General features: G+C 46.7%; 1 protein-coding gene across 7 annotated transcripts in view; it reads right to left on the bottom strand.

Annotated features, from left to right (window-relative positions):
• Positions 1–221: 221 nt before the first annotated feature.
• HOMER2 (homer scaffold protein 2) overlaps positions 222–17,716 on the bottom strand; it is a 103,713-nt gene continuing 86,218 nt past the window's right edge. For 4 of the 7 annotated variants that reach the window (XM_008998485.6, XM_035303944.3, XM_035303942.3 and 1 more), the window contains exons 4-9: positions 16,250–16,342; positions 10,948–11,087; positions 5,694–5,850; positions 3,211–3,321; positions 2,302–2,382; positions 222–1,132 (exon numbers count right to left, since the gene is read on the bottom strand). In XM_008998485.6, the coding sequence (XP_008996733.1) occupies positions 944–1,132; positions 2,302–2,382; positions 3,211–3,321; positions 5,694–5,850; positions 10,948–11,087; positions 16,250–16,342 (771 nt within the window). In that variant the 3' untranslated portion in view covers positions 222–943. The remainder of the gene's footprint in view (positions 1,133–2,301; positions 2,383–3,210; positions 3,322–5,693; positions 5,851–10,947; positions 11,088–16,249; positions 16,343–17,716) is intronic. The other 3 variants (XM_002749176.7, XM_078326893.1, XM_054258293.2) reach the window with 1 other exon arrangement.

Consider the following 17,716-nt stretch of genomic DNA (forward strand, 5'->3'; position numbering starts at 1 on the left):
GAGCAGAGCATCACGGATGGGCTCCAGGGGACCTCAGACCAGCTCCTGCTGGTTCTCCTTCTCCCTCCCTGCCCCAGGGCCACCCGAGCCCCAGCTTGGTTTTGACCACACAGTGACATTCATGTCTGATAACTACCCAGCACAGCAAAGATGGTGCATCATTCAACAGGGTCCCAGCTATGCTGTGGGGTTTGATTAAAACACTAAATTCTGTGTACATGTTTAATTGAACAGATATTTATTAAGCACCTACTTTGTGCCAGGCATTGTGCAAGGCACCCTCACTGTGTGCTGTTCGCACAGCACAATCATCTGCTCAGAAATTAAAACCAAGAAAAGGAACACTGTCGCAACCATACAAACTGGGGGTAGGGGCCAGTATCGCAGAGGCAGGCGGTTCCCGGGCCAAAAAATGCACTCACCGGGAGCTTGTTTTCCATCTCTCAATAAGCCTCCACTAAACAGTAGTTTCAAAGCCTCTCGATGTTGATGGAGAGGAATGTTGTTCTCTCTGTGCCCCCCGGGGCTGGTGCCTGGTGGACATTCAAATACTCTGAATGCTATTCAATAAAAGGAGCCTGATGGCCTGGTGTCAAGAATATCAGTATTTGGATTAGAAAATGTGTTTTTTCAGTTCATATGGTTGCAACAGCCCTTATGAAAGATATAAACATCCCTGCCCTAACTGCATAAATGTTTAAGGTAGACCTAGTTCTGGATTCCTGAGTCAGAATCTTCCAGTTGTCCACAACCTCACAAGGCCAGAGAAGTGAGAGGAGATTTCTATCCTGGAAAGGAGTGAGTGGACGGCACAACTGGTTTGGAAACACGACAAACTGTGCCTGCATTTACAGAAGCAACGCACATAGGAGAACATTCTAGAGCTATCTGGTCTCGCACACACACTTGGGACTCACAGGCGGGGCCCGGGCCTCGGCCAGCCCTAGTTATCGGTGCCTAGCTTGGAGAGGCCTCGGCGGAAGTCGTGCAAGTCGTCAATCTTCCCATCCAGCACCTCCAGGAAGCTCTTCAACTCCACCTTCAGGTGGCGCTGTCGATATTTGCTCTCCTCAATGTCTGTCTTTAAGGAACGCACTTTGTCTTCCAGGTTTTGATTGTCTCTCTCTGCTGCCTGGCAAAGCAAAAGGGAGAAAGGTCTGGAAAACTGAGTGACAAGAGTCATTCTTCTAACCCTGCCACAGCTGAAACAAACATTCTCCATCCCACCTGAGGGCCTGGGCCAGGGCCTAAGCTCCCTAGAGCATGCTAAGCCCCCAGCACACATGTGACCATGACCTCAGAAGGGAAGCGGCAGGCACTTCAGTGACCTCCTCCTTTCCTGTCTGCTCTCCTGCAGAGGGGCCAACACCTGGCCCAAAGACCCAAGACCCAACAAAGCAGGCAGAATGCAGCAGGGAAAGTCTGAAATCCCCGTCCAAGTGGCTAGCAGAGACCACATTTCAGTTCCATCCTGAGACAGAACAGATGGGAGAGTGGCTTGTTACCCTGGTCCCACAGAGGCGTGGCCTCCTCAGCCAGGAAGGACTGGCCGTGCCAGTGACTCAAAGACAGCCAGTCTGTGCACCCTCTGATGCTGTTACCATGGAGACTGTGGTGCTGGGCCCCACAAGCCTATAGAGCCACATCTAGGTAAATCACACGCAGGTTCTCAAAGACAGGACAGCTGTGAATCTTAACAGTAAGTCTTGCATTCTTCATATCAAATAAGAGCTTTATGTTGAGGGCATACATGGAGACTTTTCTGAACATGTGTACAGGAACCAGTTACCAATCCCAGGGTTGTTAATTACACGAAGCACATGTGTATTTCAGAGGGCCTGCAGGGAAGAGACTCTCTGAGGTGGAGGAGGATCTGAAAATCCTCATTTTAGGAATCAGAAATCTGAGACTAGAGAGGAAGGCCTGCCCAAGGTCAGTGCGCAAGGTCACTGGCAGGGGAGTGACTGAGGTGGCCCCACACCCTGACCCTGGGCTCTCAGGCCACCCCCTCCCCGCTCCTCACCCCCACCCGGGTTCTGCAAGGAAACAGTCAATACCACGGTGATGCATAGAAACCCTCGTAGAACTGGAAAAACCAAAAGACCAGTGCTGCCAAGTCTGCCCCGGGGGCAGGGGTGGATGCGTTGCCATCTGGTGTGCAGTTACCGCCAGCTTTTTGTGAACAGAAAATCTCTCCTTTACCATTCTCAGTATGAAAGTGAGGGGAGGTGGGCAAATGAGTACCATGACATTTGTGCCTTCTCGGCTGAGCCAGGACAGCTGTGCCCCTCACCCACGTACCTCTAGCTTCTCAGAGACATATTCGCACTCTGACATGAGCTGAGGTATGATTTCACTTTGTTTTCGGAGATCTTTCAGCTCCTACAGGAAAAAAATTTTAGAGAGAACAGAAAAGTCAGATAAAATATATTCTTGAAAATCACCAATGTGTGCACACTCGTGAAAGGAGCTTTGGGAACCTGTTCTGTTTGCAGAGACAATGACAGCGACTGTGAAAACACTTCATCTCAGGGAATTCCAAGGGTGAAGTGTGTCACACACTTTGTCACATGAAGTCTGTACACACCACGACAAGGCAGATGTTTTTCCGATTCCTGTTCTATGAGTAGAGAAGGTGAGGCCTGGAGAGTTTGGTAACATGCCCACAGCCTCCAACATGTGCGCACTTAACTGTCTGCCCCCTAGAAAATAAATGACTATAGGCCAGGTGTGGTGGCATTCGTCTACAGTCCCAACTACACAGGAGGCTGAGGTGGGAGGATCACTTGAGCCCAGTTCAAGACCAGCCTGGGCAATACAATGAGACACCATCTTAAATAAAATAAATACATTTTAAAAAATTTTTAAAAAGAAAATAAGTGATTATATGATGGGTCTCCAGTGGCATTAATCTGGTAGCAAAACTCCACTTCTGAGGACAGATACCAAACATGTCTGTCTTGTGAAGTGTTCAGCTCCCTTGGGGATCTGCATGATTGGCTATAGAACAGGACTAGCAGGGAGGCGGCAGAAGTTACGGGGAGGCCTTTGCTCTGGCCTGTCTGCCCCTTGATGTGGCTCCCAGCTCTCTCTCTGAACTGCTATGCAGGCAATTTCCAGGGCTGGTCATGTGCCCCAAGACACCTGCTGTGTGCCACCCCACAAGGCCCAGAGGATGCCGAGGGGCCTGCTCAGAGCACCGTGACTCACCGTCTCCTTTTCTCGGAGCTCTGCCTCCAGCTCCTCGATCCTCCTCTTGAGCTGTGTGTTCTTCTCCTTCTCTCTGTTGATCTCACTGCATTGTTCTTCCAGCTCATCAATCTTCAATAAACACCACACAGTAAAGCAAGGGTGACAGCTGATGTCAGTCATTAAGGAAGAGATCACCACAGCTACGCTTATGTTTTCCTTTAAAAACAAACCCTAAACTAATCCATTTGTAAGTTTATCTTTGTGGCTATGAACAAAGCCCACACAGCTCCACCACGGGGCTGTCCGTCCCACTTGCAGGGACCTGCTTTGCACATGAGGCCTTACAGAGGCACCTCAAGAGCAGAGCCAAGTAAGTCATAAAACCTGCCTTCTAGATGCCCTGGGCTTCTGGTTTCCGCTCATGGCCACGAAGAAGATTCAGATTTGCTTTAGGATCATCACCAGCAAGGGACAGGTGTCCCCTGGATTGAGCTGCTTTTCCCCAGAATAATTTTTACACCATTATTGTCATGTCCTGCATTATTCTGTTTCATCTCAAGGGTTTAAGCCAGCAGGGTAGAAAACCGAGCAACCTCATGGGGCAGTGGCTGTCAAAAAGGGAAGCAATGACATTTCGAACATTATAAATCAAGGTGGCCTTCCCCTGTGGATGCAGGTGGAAGGGGCTGGCCTGTAGGCCTCTTCTTGGAGGCTGAATGGCAAATCCCCAGATGGCATCTTTCCTTCCTTCCCAAGGCTGACCCCTCAAAAGGGTGACCTGTGTGGAACACAGATGCAAAGGCCTGATTCTCTCACACTGCCATTGGATGCTGGGGGCCAAAATGTGTGTGCAGAGTGAACAGCAGGCAGGGACCCCACATTCACTACAAAAGCATTGTAGTGATGAAGCCCACCCCCAAATGGGCAGCAGCAGTCCTTGATGTGATGGGTACCGAGGACACTTCCCAGAGGCATCCTGCACCAAGCCCTGGGGTCTGAACTTACAGCCACCACAGCCGCTGGAGACCACACCAACCTCTACTTCCAGCACTGGGAGGCAAGCTTGAGACATGTCCCACCCCGTAAGGGTAACACTCCTCCAAGGGAGCGTTGTGTGCGATGCTCTTCCTTTACTCCCCACGCACTGCTGCTGGCTATCGGACTCAGACCAAAGTGAGAAACTCAGCTCTTTTCTTGAAAATGCAAGAAAGGGCAATAGATCCCTCTGGCAGGCAGATCTGCCAGGCTGCGGGTGGGAACGTGCAAAGTCAGCAATTGGCCTGGTGCCCGACTGTCGGCACTTTCAGCACCGAGATGAAAAAATGTCACAAGACAGTTTTATGTGGCATTAGCAGGTAAGTAAGACAGTGTGACAGAGGGCTGGGGTGCAGGGGCCCTCTGACTTGGGCAGGGCAGAAACAGGGATCAAGGGGGAGTGAACACCAATCTAAATGGGACCTGTCTCCCAAAACCCTGCACTGACGGAGCATACTCCAAAGCCTGTGTGTTCATAGCGGGCGAACTAACCACCATCAAAACAAGGTTAGCAGAGAAATCTCAAGACCTCAGTTGGGGAGTGTCTGGCCATCCCAAAAGCACCTTGTGAACCAGCTGGAATGTGACTAATGACAGGGAAGGTTACAGGTTCATTTTCAAACAAATCAAAATCCCAGGATGTCAAGGGTGGAGAGTAGCGGGCATATGAGGGGCCAGCACCTGCCCACCCTCCTCACGCCTCAAGCACCATCATCTTTTTCTCAACTCCAAAGTGACATGTTTAGAAATAATAATGTGAATGGAAGCAGGGCTTCTGAGCAGCCACAGCTCGTGTCCCGAGTCTGTTTCTCACCTACTCTCTGGGTCCCCTTCCTCCACAGAGGGTCACTGAACCCCAGAAATGCCACTCTGAGAGGGACAAGGCTGACACCTCCAGTTTATCTTCTCCTCTTCAAGAGGAATTATAAAACTTGGTTCAGAAAAGGTAACGAGTCTGGCCAAGTATGGTGGCTCATACCTGTTATCCCAGCACTTTGGGAGGCTGAGGTGGGCAGATCACCTGAGGCCAGGAGTTTGAGACCAGCCTGGCCAACATGGTGAAAGCCATCTCTACTAAAAATACAAAAATTAGCGAGGTGTGGTGGTGGGCACCTGTAATCCCAGCTACTTGGGAGGCTGAGGCAGGAGAATCACCTGAACCCGGGAGATAAAGGCTGTAGTGAGCTAAGATCACGCCACTGTATCCAGCCTAGGAGACAGAGCAAGATTCCTTCTCAAAAAAAAGAAAAAGAAAGAAAGAAAAGGTAACGAGTCAGTTGTGAGTTGTGTACATGGTTAAACTCCTAAGAAAGGCAGGGAGGAGGAAGGATGTTCCCGTGGGAGAGGCAGCAGGTCTTCCTCTGGCCATGGGGATGAGGGCAAAGTTGGGGGTGGAGAAAAAGAGTCGTGGGTGCCCCCATCTCCTGCTGCTCATGCCAGCCGGGCTTGGGGCCCACTGCACCCACCTTGTTGCGGAGCTGGTCGTTCTCATCGCGACAGATGGAGAACTGCCTCTTCCACTGCTCCACGCTGGCTGCCGACTCCTGCAGCGCCGTAGTCAGTCGGGCATTGCTCTCCCGCAGGGTCTGCAGCTCAATCTCCCACTTCTTTACATTGGCAGCACTGCAGGACGGGGACGGGCAGTGACGACAGGTGGGTGCCGTCCTGTCTCACTGCGCCTCCACTCACCCGAGGGAGGAGACTCCACCACCCTTAAGCACACCCCTTGGGGGCCCACATGCCCTCTCCCCACAGTGGGCTGGCAGGTGGGTCCGGCTGCCCTGATACAGGGCCAGGAGGGACTGGCCCCACTTTCTGGTATGAACATGTCACCCTGCAGTCTATTTTCTTAAAGAATCACCTTAGAAGAGAACACAATTCTTGGGCTGGGCGTTGTGGCTCACACCTATAATCCCAGCACTTTGGGAGGCCAAAGCAGGCGGATCAAGAGGCAGGTCAAGAGATCAAGACCATCCTGGCCAATATGGTGAAACTCTCTCTACTAAAAATACAAAAAGATTAGCTGGGTGTGGTGGTGTGCAATTGTAGTCCCAGCTACTCGGGAGGCTGAGGCAGGCGAATCACTTGAATCTGGGAGGTGGAGGTTGCAGTGAACCATGGGCATTCCACTGCACTCCAGCCTGGCAACAGAGCAAGACTCCATCTCAAGGAAAAATAAGTGAACACAATTCTTCACGAATGAAGAGGCAAAGCTATGCACGAGTGCTGCAAGGCGGGCAATGCCCACCCCTTCCTCCTTCCTGGCTGCCCTGCTCCCACCTGAAAGGAGTCCAGCAGGGGCCCTTCCCTTCGAGAACTCTATGAAAGCCATGGATACCTCCAGGACGCTGGGTTTAAATAGGCAAGAAGCCAACAGCTTGGCTCAGGGCAATAATGGCCCCACTGTACCCCGTGTCTCCTCAGAGCCTTTAAAGGAATCCAGATCTGAGAGCCTAGGGTTTGGAGACAGGAATCAGTGCCCTGCCCTGAGGGCAGAATGGGGGTTCTGGAGGGAGTCCTGGCTGGCCCATGTCCCCTTGGAAGTGTGAGGAGACCAGGCATCTGAGGGACACCTCTTCTGTCCACACAAAGTCCTCATGCTTCATCCGATTCTATGTGCTGGGTGAGGAGGACATTTAAAACGAAACCAAGCTGGAATCAGGTTCTCCTCACCATTCTCTTCTGACCCTCCTTCAGTTTCCTTGCTAGCAGCCCACATCTGTGGTGCTGAATGTGACTGGAGGTGACAGGGAAGAGCTGCATGTGACAAGCCCATGGGGAGGCTTCTGCCAGGCTGACAGTCCTCTTTCTAAAGGCCTTCAAAATTTTTTTAAGTAAATACAATGGTGTGTCTGAATAGATCTGTGTTATCTTTCATTCCACACCCTCAAGGACCCAAGGACTTGGAAAATATGTAATTTCACTTTCAAACCCCACTGACTGAGGAAATAATAAAATGTATTATCTGATGAATTCTAGAGTTGATGACTGAGATTTTATTATTATTATTTTTTTTGAGATGGAGTTTTGCTCTTGATGCCCAGGTTGGAGTGAGTGCAGTGGCACAATCTCGGCTCACCAGAACCTCCACCTCCCAGGTTCAAGCGATTCTCCTGCCTCAGCCTCCCGAGTACCTGGGATTACTGGCATGCACCATGCCCAGCTAATTTTGTATTTTTAGTAGAGACAGGGTTTCTTCATGTTGGTCAGGCTGGTCTCAAACACCTGACCTCAGGTGATCCACTCACCTCAGCCTCCCAAAGTGCTGGGATTACAGGCGTGAGCCACCTCGAGCAGCCGATCACTGAGAATTTAAACTAATTTAGGGAAATAGCTTCATGACCATTCCTATACCTCACTTTTTCATTAAACTTGGAATTGAAAACATTTATTTTTAGGGGTGAAAAATTTTCACCCAGGCAGCCCATTGTGACTTAAGCAACCAAAAATAGTTCTCAGTTGGGTGTGGTGGCTCATGCCTATAATCTTGGCACTCTGGGAGGCCAAGAATGGAGGATCACTTGATAACCCCAGGAGTCTGAGACCAGCCTGGGCAACATAGCAAGACCTCATCTCTACAAAAATCAAAATCAAAATTAGCCAGCATGGTAGCGTGCACCTGTAGTTCCAGCTACTTGGGAGGATAAGGCAGGGGATCGCTTGAGCCCAGGAAGTCAAGGCTGCAGTAAGCTATGATCGTGCCACTGTACTATAGCTGGGGTGACAGAGAGAGACTCTGCTTCAAAAAATAAAAGCTCTCACAGTTGCCTGATGGGTAAGAAAAGTGACTGGTCACAGTTCTGTCCTTTGAAGTACCTGACAAAGAGCCACAGTCCAAAGGCAGGCGGCTGGATCTAAGGGTCACATGTGCTTTCTGGAATTCCTAGGTCAGATCACAGCCAGGCCAGTGCAGTTGGAGAGGTGGGCGCCAACCCTGTGGCAGGTCTGGCTGTGGAATGTGACAGGCTGCCTCTGGTAGGCTCCTGAAGAGACTGTGACCGCAGCCTTGAGTGGAACACAGGCAATGTGAGGTGACGGAAAGTTTACTAGCCATGTGACCTTGGGCAAGGAGTCACTTTATCACTTGGAATTTAGTTTCCTCATCTTTAAAATGGGGGGAGTTTCAAAATGACAGCTTTTCTTACAGACTAAATGCTTGAGACCTCCCCAAATTCATATATTGAAGCCCTACCCCTAATGTGATGGTCTCAGGAAGTAGGGGGTGGGGAGGTTGAGAGGTAACTAGGATTAGTTGAGGTCATGAGGGCAGAGTCCTTATGAATGGGATCCACGTCTTTACAAGCGTCCCCAGAGAGCTTGCCTCCTCTCCCCACCTATGAGGACACAGTGAGAAGACTCTGGTCTATGAACCAGACCCTCACCAGACACCAAAGCTGCCAGTGCCTTAATTCTGGACTTTCTGACCTCCTGAACTGTGAGAAATAAAGGTTATTTAAGCCACCCAGTTCATGGTATTTTGTTACAGCACCCTGAACCAAGATAGCTTCTAAGATGACGATACAGTTTTTGTTTTGTTTTGTTTTTGAGATGGAGTCTTGCTATCATCCAGGCTGGAGTGCAGTGTTGCGATCTTGGCTCAGTGCAACCTCCACCTCCCAAGTTCAAGTTATCCTCCTGCCTCAGCCTCCTGAGTAGCTAAGATTACAGGCATGTGCCACCATGCACAACTCATTTTTGTATTTTTTTCTCTTTTTTTTTTTTTTTTTTTTTGAGACGGAGTTTCACTGTTGTTACCTAGACTGGAGTAATGGCATGATCTTAGCTCACCGCAACCTCTGCCTCCCGGGTTCAAGCAATTCTCCTGCCTCAGCCTCCCGAGTAGCTGGGACTACAGGCGCGCACCACCATGCCCAGCTGATTTTTGTATTTTTAGTAGAGACGGGGTTTCACCTTGTTGACCAGGATGGTCTCAATCTCTTGACCTCATGATCCACCCGCCTTGGCATCCCAAAGTGCTGGGATTATAGGCGTGAGCCACCGTACCTGGCTCATTTTTGTATTTTTAGTAGAGACAGGGTTTCACCACGTTACCTGGGCTGGTCTCAAACTCCTAACCTCAAGTGATCCACCCACCTCAGTCTCCCAAAGTATTGAGATTACAGGTATGTGCCGCCATACCTGGCCAGTATAGCTCTTAAATGGGCAACTCTGAGGAGAGGGGCTTCTCAGTCTGAGGGAGACCCCCTACCCCTGGCCAGGTGAGCAGAAAGACCTGAGTGTGCTCATGGGACCAGCCTATACCATGAAGCCCAGCCTTTGGGAAATGCACCACATTCTCAAGATACAAAATCATAAGCACCGTTCACACAGTAAATTAAAATCATATTGATACCATTATGGGGACTGTGTTACATTTACAGGTCAACTTAGGAGAAACTGATACTTTTAAAATATCAAGGCTTTTTGCCACTTTCCAACAGAATGTCTATTTGTTAAACAGTTCTTTTTATAAGCCTCGAAATCATTTTAAAGTTTGCTTCACATAGATCTTGCAAATTTAAGTTTATTCCTGTGTAGTTTATGGTTCTAGTTCACATTGTAAAAGATCTCTTCTTCAAATATATATTCTATGTGACTTTTTTGTATATAGGAAAGTGACTGAATTTTGTGTGATTTCATATTTTTAATAGTTTATGTTTTCACATGGATTTCTCAGATGTTCAAAATTCAATCTTTTTTTTTTTTTTGAGACAAGAGTCTCACTCTGTCATCCAGACTGGAGTGCAGTGGTGCAATCTCAGCTCACTGCAACTTCTGCCATCTCCCAGGCTCAAGCAATCCTCCCACCTGAGCCTCCAGAGTAGCTGGGACTACAGGTAAACACCACCACGGCTGGCTAGTTTTTAAAATACTTTTTTCTTTTTTTGAGAAGGAGTCTTGCTCTGTCACCCAGGCTGGAGTGCAATGGTGTAATCTCGCCTCACTTGCAACCTCCACCTCCTGGGTTCAAGTGGTTCTTCCGCCTCAGCCTACCGAGTAGCTGGGACTACAGGCATGTGCCACCATGCCTGGCTAATTTTTGTATTTTTAGTAGAGACGAGGTTTCACCATGTTGGCCAGGATGGTCTTGACCTCGTGATCCACCCACCTCAGCCTCCCAAAGTGCTGGGATTACAGGCGTGAGCCACCGTGCCCAACCTAAAATACTTTTTTCTAGAGACAGGGTTTTGTCATGTTACCCAGCCTAGTCTTGATCTCCTAGGCTCAAGTGATCTGCCCGCCTCGGCCTCCCATACTGTTGGGATTCAGGTGGGAGCTGCCATGCCCAGCTAAGAGTCCATGTTATAGATAAATGATAAATTTGGCTCCCCAAAAACAAAACAAAGCACAGGCATGTGCGTAATACATGCACAGGCACACACCCTCTCTCCACACATGTACACTCAATCACATACATTCTAACATACACACTCTGATACTAACACATGCACATTCACCCTCTCTCCATTTACATACTCACAATCACACACACATACACCCACACACTCTCTCTTTCTCACACACAAATGGATGTTGATGTAGTTGGCCAGAGTAGGGCCATGAAGCCAGCTGGCCTGCCTTTCACCAGGAGACAAGAGTGGATGCTCCAAGCAGGTTCCAGTTTTCTTTCCCAATTTCCTGAAACCCTGTCCAGCAAGAAAGGCTTCTAGGAAGTGCTGAAGGTGAAGAAAATAGGTCTGGACTTCAAAACAGCCTTACCTCTGTGTCAAGGCAATCTTCAGCTTATCATTCTCAGACTTCAGGTGTGTGTCAGCTGGACCGGCGTGAGAGGCCTTTTCATCGTCCGTCCCGTTGACACTGGATGCCTGAGTAGAAGATGGGGTTTCACGCCCAGATTCCTGGCCAAAGTGAATTATCTTCACACATTATTGCTTGTCCACACATCAGCAGCAAGTCAGGCATAACAAGAAACTGTGTGTTTATGAGTGTAGACGAATCAACTCATCCAACTATAATATAGCAAAGACTAACAGATTTTTTAAAAATAAAACCTAGCAAAGACTATCAAGAACAAAGAAAAAGGCACTGAAGAGACCATGTAAAGCTCATAAAGTCTGTGCACTTTACTGAAAAATACCCGGGCCAGTGCTCTGAGCTTTTTTACTTATGGGCGAGACCTGGTCTCCTGAAATACACAGGACAGAAGCCACAAGGGAAGAGGGACTGTTAGAAACAAGGAATGAGGAATAGTGAATGAGGACAGAGAAAAAGTACATACTAGAAATGGAGACCACTTAAAGATCCTGGGGCTATGGAGCGTTAGATCAACACATTCATTGAAGAAATAAGAACCAGGTCCTGACTTTTCCCAGCTCCCTCACTACTGAGTGTTTTCCATAAATCACACCACGGAGAGGTGAAATTCCATTTGGTGCTATATAAGACCTTAGAAAGATCTTACTTAGCCTCCAATAAGCACACGGGCAAAGGAGGAAACTAGAAGAGACTGGTGTATAAATCCAAGTTTATATTTCTGAATTAAAAAAAAAAATGCCATAAACAAAATTAAAATAAAACAAAAACCTGGGGGAAATATATGCAGCAGCACATATGAAAAACAAAAGTCTGCCGGGTGCGGTGGCTTATGCCTGTAATCCCAGCACTTTGGGAGGCCAAGGCAGGCAGACTGCCTGAGGTCAGGAGTTCGAGACCAGGCTGACTAAGGTGGAGAAACCCCATCCCTACTAAAAATACAAAATTAACAGGGCCTGGTGGCACATGCCTGTATTCCCAGCTACTCGGGAGGCTGAGGCAAGAGAATCACTTGAACTCAGGAGGCGGAGGTTGCAGTGAGCCGAGATCATGCCACTGCACTTCAGCCTGGGCAACAAGAACGAAACTTTATTTTGAGACAAATTAAAAAAAGCAGAAAAAGAAATGTTAGTATCTTTCCTATGTTGACAAGCTCTTAGAGTCCTCATCTTTTAGAGCTATACACTCAAATATTTATGGATGAAACGAAATGTCTGGGATTTGCTTTAAAACAGAGGGGAGGAGGAAGGAGTAGGTGGGTAGATGAAACAACTGGCCATAATTTCCTAATTGTTAAAGCAGACCTATGGATACAGGAAGACCCATTATACAGTTACACCTAGCTTTGCATATGTTCAAAATATTTTGTGTTTAAAAATAAAGCTTTTGAAAATCAATACCAAAAAAAAAGCACCTTAAGTTAAAAGGGGTAGGTAATTGATATTTACAAAAGAAAAAAAACATACAATCAATAAACATAAAAAATATTTAATCTCATTGGTAAAGAAATACAAAATGGCTGGGCGCGGTGGCTCAAGCCTGTAATCCCAGCACTTTGGCAGGCCATGGCGGGTGGATCACGAGGTCAAGAGATTGAGACCATACTGGTCAACATGGTGAAACCCCGTCTCTACTAAAATACAAAAAATTAGCTGGGCATGGTGGCACGTGCCTGTATTCCCAGCTACTCAGGAGGCTGAGGCAGGAGAATTGCCTGAACCCAGGAGGCGGAGGTTGCGGTGAGCCGAGGTCGCGCCATTGCACTCCAGCCTGGGGTAACAAGAGCGAAACTCTGTCTCAAAAAAAAAAAAAAAAGAAACACAAAATGAAGGCCAGGTGCAGTGGCTCATGCCTATAATCCCAGTACTTTGGGAGGCCAAAGTAGGTGGATCACTGAGGTCAAGAGTTCAAGACCAGCTTGGCCAATATGGTGAAACCCTGTCTCTACCACAGTTACAAAAATTAGGCAGGTGTGGTGGCACATGCCTGTAATCCCAGCTACTGGGGAAGCTGAAGCAGGAGGATCACTTGAACCTGGGTGGCAGAGGCTGCAGTGAGCTGAGATCATGCCACTGCACTCCAGCGTAGGTGACAGAGCAAGACTCTGTCTCAAAAAAAAAAAAAGGAAAAGAAATAATATACTTTTCATCTGTCAAATTAACAAAACTTTGCTGATGAGGGTGTGGGAAGAAAAAGCCTTATTCACTGAAGGTGGGAGTTAGAACTGTATATTTCTGCAGGCTAAGTCTGTGGTATGTATCAAAAGCTTAAAAAACGTCCACACCTTTAACTCAACACCTCCATTTCAAGAACTTATGCAGAAACCACCAAGTGCACGAAGATACGCAAGGATGTTCATCACATGTTATTTATATTAGTGAAAACTTAGAAATACAGATGTCCCAAATCATAGGAGATTAACTGAATAAGCTGTGATACAAACACTAGAATGTTGTCCAGCCATTAAAACAGTTTTGAAAAGGAATACTCATAAGGTTAAATGGTATAATATAAAATATATACTGGAAAACTATGTTAGAAAGATACAAACCAGGCTAGGCGCAGTGGCTCACGCCTGTAATCCCAGCACTTTGGGAGACCCAGGCAGGTGGATGGCCTGAGGTCAGGAGTTCGAGACCAGCTTGGCCAACATAGTGAAACCCCATCTCTACTAAAAATACAAAAAATTAGCTGGGCATGGTGGTGGGCTCCTGTAATCCCAGCTACTCGGGAGGCTGAGGCAGGAGAATCTCTTGAACATGGGAGGCAGAGGTTGCAATGAGCCGAGATTGCGCCTGTACTCCAGCCTGGGTGACAAGAGGGAAACGCTGTCTCAAAAAAAAAAAAAAAAAAAAAAAAAAAGTTACACAGAAAACCCTAATAAAATATCTTCAAGTGGTGAGAGGTAGATAATTTTTATTTTCTTTACAGTATGGTAATTTTTCCTTTATATGACAAACGTAGTAATTTATAGTCACAAAACAGCCCCACATTAAGTGTTTTTGTAATTAGGCTGTTTAAAAATCCACCTATTTGGAAAACATAATCAAAGTGTTCATATTCTAAGAGATTCAGAAAACCAAGTAACTGTTTGATTACTAATTAAAAAAAGGGCCAGGTGCAGTGGCTCATGCCTGTAATCTCAGCACGTTGGGAGGCTGAGGCAGGCAGACCACCTGAGGTCAGGAGTTTGAGATTCAGAATTAAATTCAAAGATATCACTGTCATATGTGGTATTCTGAAAAAGATAACATATTAGAAACTTTCTAGACCATGGACCATTTCACATGCTGAATTTCATAGCTCCTCAGAGATTAATCAAGAATTCCCCCACCACCACATACACTAATCTAGGCATCAGGAAGGTGGGTGTGTTGATTTCAGGTTAAAAGAGGTCCTTTCTCACGCCTATAATCCCAGCACTTTGGGAGGCCGAGGCGGGTGGATCACAAGGTCAAGAGATTGATACTATCCTGGTCAACATGGTGAAACCCCATCTCTACTACAAATACAAAAAAATTAGCTGGGCATGGTGGTATGCGCCTGTAGTCCCAGCTACTCGGAAGGCTGAGGTAGGAGAAATGCCTGAACCCAGGAGGTGGAGGTTGCAGTGAGCCGAGATCGTGCCATTGCACTCCAGCCTGGGTAACAAGAGCAAAACTCCATCTCAAAAAAAAAAAAAAAGGTCCTTTTCAGTCAATTCTCACACTTTAGACAGACTGTTCAATTAGTATACAAAATTAATGGTATCACTTAGATCATATTAAAGATTATTTTAAAAGATTCAGGAAAGCTCCTGTCTACCTGAAATGGAATTCGCATTCATTTCCATAGGCCCATGTGGACATATTTATGTGATGAGGCCCGGACAAGGTATTGGGGAGATAACTCAAGGCAGACATAGGTTTTGCCTTTTTGAAACATCTTAAGCCACCAAATCTGTCCCAAGGGTCAGCCATAGCTCCCACAAACCCAAGGTCCCTCTCATTCTCTCCCCTCCTGAGCACCCATATGTTGGGTATGCTCCCTCCTGGGGTTCACCAACACTGGAACTTCTCCATCCCTGTCTTTGCTGGCTCCCATTTCATAACTGGGCCCATTTCCTAGGGCTCTAGCATCTGCCCTCTTCTCTCCATTGCTTCTTTGTGCACCCAAGGCTTCAGCTATGCCCCTGTGAGGCTGATGGTCAAGTCTAGAGCATTGATCTTGACTGCTTAAGATGCCCAGGCCTCCCGGTTCTCTTTCTGCACCCTGTCCTCATTTGCAACCCCCTCCCCAGGCTTCCCTGGCCCAGCCATTCTCCCCTTCACAGCCTCTAGATGATCTTTCTGCCCTCACTCCCTCCCTGCCTGCCTTACCATCTGCAAGCAAGCCCATCCTCTCAGGTGAAAAGTCCAAATCAACAGTCACAAAACACTTCCAATGTCTACCAACTACCCAAGAATAATTAAACAAATAGCTAATAAATAATAAATTACCCACTAATGAAGAATTTTAGGTCTTCACAGTATCTCCAAGCACACACCCATGCCTCCCACAGCACACCTCAGCCCACCGGGCAGACTCCTGGCTATCTTGCTAGTACATCATACTTATTCCTGCCCTTCAGTCTTCCCTCCTGAAGTCTCCCTTTCCCCTGGCTTTCTACATATAACCCCGTCACTAGGTCAGGACTTCTCCCACCACCACATATACTTCTCTAGATATCAGGAAGGCAGGTGTGTTGATTTCAGGTTAAAAGAGGTCCTTTCCAGTCAATCCTCACATTTCAGACAGACTATTCAATTCCTGGCCAAGCCAGCTCTCCTGCGTTAAGACAGAGCTATTGGAACACCATCTCCCACCTGACCTCTGTTAAAACTGGAGATGAACACAAAGGTTGTCTGGTATCAAGTCTCTCTCTTGTGGGCACAAGGTACCCTACATAGAAACTCACCCCCCCGTCACAGCCAGGAGACATGGGCCCTCGCCACTGGCATTTAAACACAGTGACCACAGAATGTCACTCCAGGGACAGGACATGCATTAACTCGAATCTCATCAACAATTTTCTGTCCAAAATATAGTACACCACATCCTAAAAAAATAAAGAGTCTAATACAAACATGTCACTGTGATTAAGCTAATAGTTGAAAAAGTCTTCAAAATGACCTACTGTCAAAATTCCCTATTTCTGGCCAGAGTGGCAAGGAACAAGAGACCCCATCACCAACCCCACTCAGATTTACTTTATGGACACATGTCTTACCTGGGAATGATTACTCGAGGTCTCGATTTTCTCCTGGGTCTTGTCTTTGGCTATCTTGGCAGCTTCTTTCACCTCCTGGAATTTCTCTGCAAACTGAACATGAAGAATATTTGTTAAAGCTTTTTTAAACTTCAGTCATGGTTGGTATTCACAGACTTTATTTATTTTGCGTCCCTTTTAGGCCAATGCATTCTGTACAAATCCAGAAGAATTTTATTTGCTATTAAATGAATATAAGGACGTATACTCCAGTAAACAGCACTGGGCAAGTCAGATCTGAACCAATATGGAAGATACTGAAGCTACTTTGATTATGATGTATTAAACTAATATGGCCAGGTGTGGTGGTTCATGCCTGTAATCTCAGCACTTTGGGAGGTCAAGGCGGGCAGATCACCTGAAGTCAGGAGTTCGAGACCAGCCCGGCCAACATGGTGAAATCCCATCTCTACTAAAATACAAAAAAATTAGCTGGGCGTAATGGCACGTGCCTGTAATCCCAGCTACTCAGAAGACTAAGGAAGGAAAATCGCTTGAACCTGGGAGGCAGGGGTTGCAGTGAGCCAAGATCACACAACTGCACTCTGGCCCGGGCAACAGAGTGAGTCTCCATTTAAAAAAAAAAAAAAAAAAAAAAAAAAGGCTGGGCGCGGTGGCTCAAGCCTGTAATCCCAGCATTTTGGGAGGCTGAGGCGGGTGGATCATGAGGTCAAGAGATCGAGACCATCCTGGTCAACATGGTGAAACCCCGTCTCTACTAAAAATACTAAAAATTAGCTGGGCATGGTGGCATGTGCCTGTAATCCCAGCTACTCAGGAGGCTGAGGCAGGAGAATTGCCTGAACCCAGGAGGTGGAGTTGCGGTGAGCCAAGATCACACCATTGCACTCCAGCCTGGGTAACAAGAGCGAAACTCCGTCCCGAAAAAAAAAAAAAACTAATACAAAAATGGCAAATGAAAATTGGCTATTAACCACACAAAAAAAAAAATCATGGAAAACTTCATAATCCATACTGAAAAGTCCAAAAACTCTTATATGTCAATGTCGTGAAAAATAAACACTCAAAAAATTGGAATAACTCTTGTGATTTTAAAAGCTTAAGAAATAAAATAGTAAACCATAACATGTAGCCTATGATTGGATCCTGTTTTGGACAGACCAACTGTAAGACTTCTGAGGGGACAAATGGGGAAATTCGAATACAGACTAGATTTTAGATGATATCAAGGAGTTACTAATGTTGTTAGAAGTGCTAATGATGTCAAGGTTACATTGGAAAATGTCATTTTTTTCTTAGATGAATACTAAGTATTTAGGAGTGAAATGTCTTAATAATTACGGTTTAAAGTACTTCAACAACAATAAAAGTGGAAGAAATGGGGTAAAATGTAAACAACTGTTAAATGTAGGTGATATGTATATGGGTGTTCATTATACTATACTCTCTACTTTTTATTAATATCTT

Source organism: Callithrix jacchus, chromosome 6 (genome assembly GCF_049354715.1).
Source record: "Callithrix jacchus isolate 240 chromosome 6, calJac240_pri, whole genome shotgun sequence".
NCBI classification, from domain to species: Eukaryota; Metazoa; Chordata; class Mammalia; order Primates; family Cebidae; genus Callithrix; species Callithrix jacchus.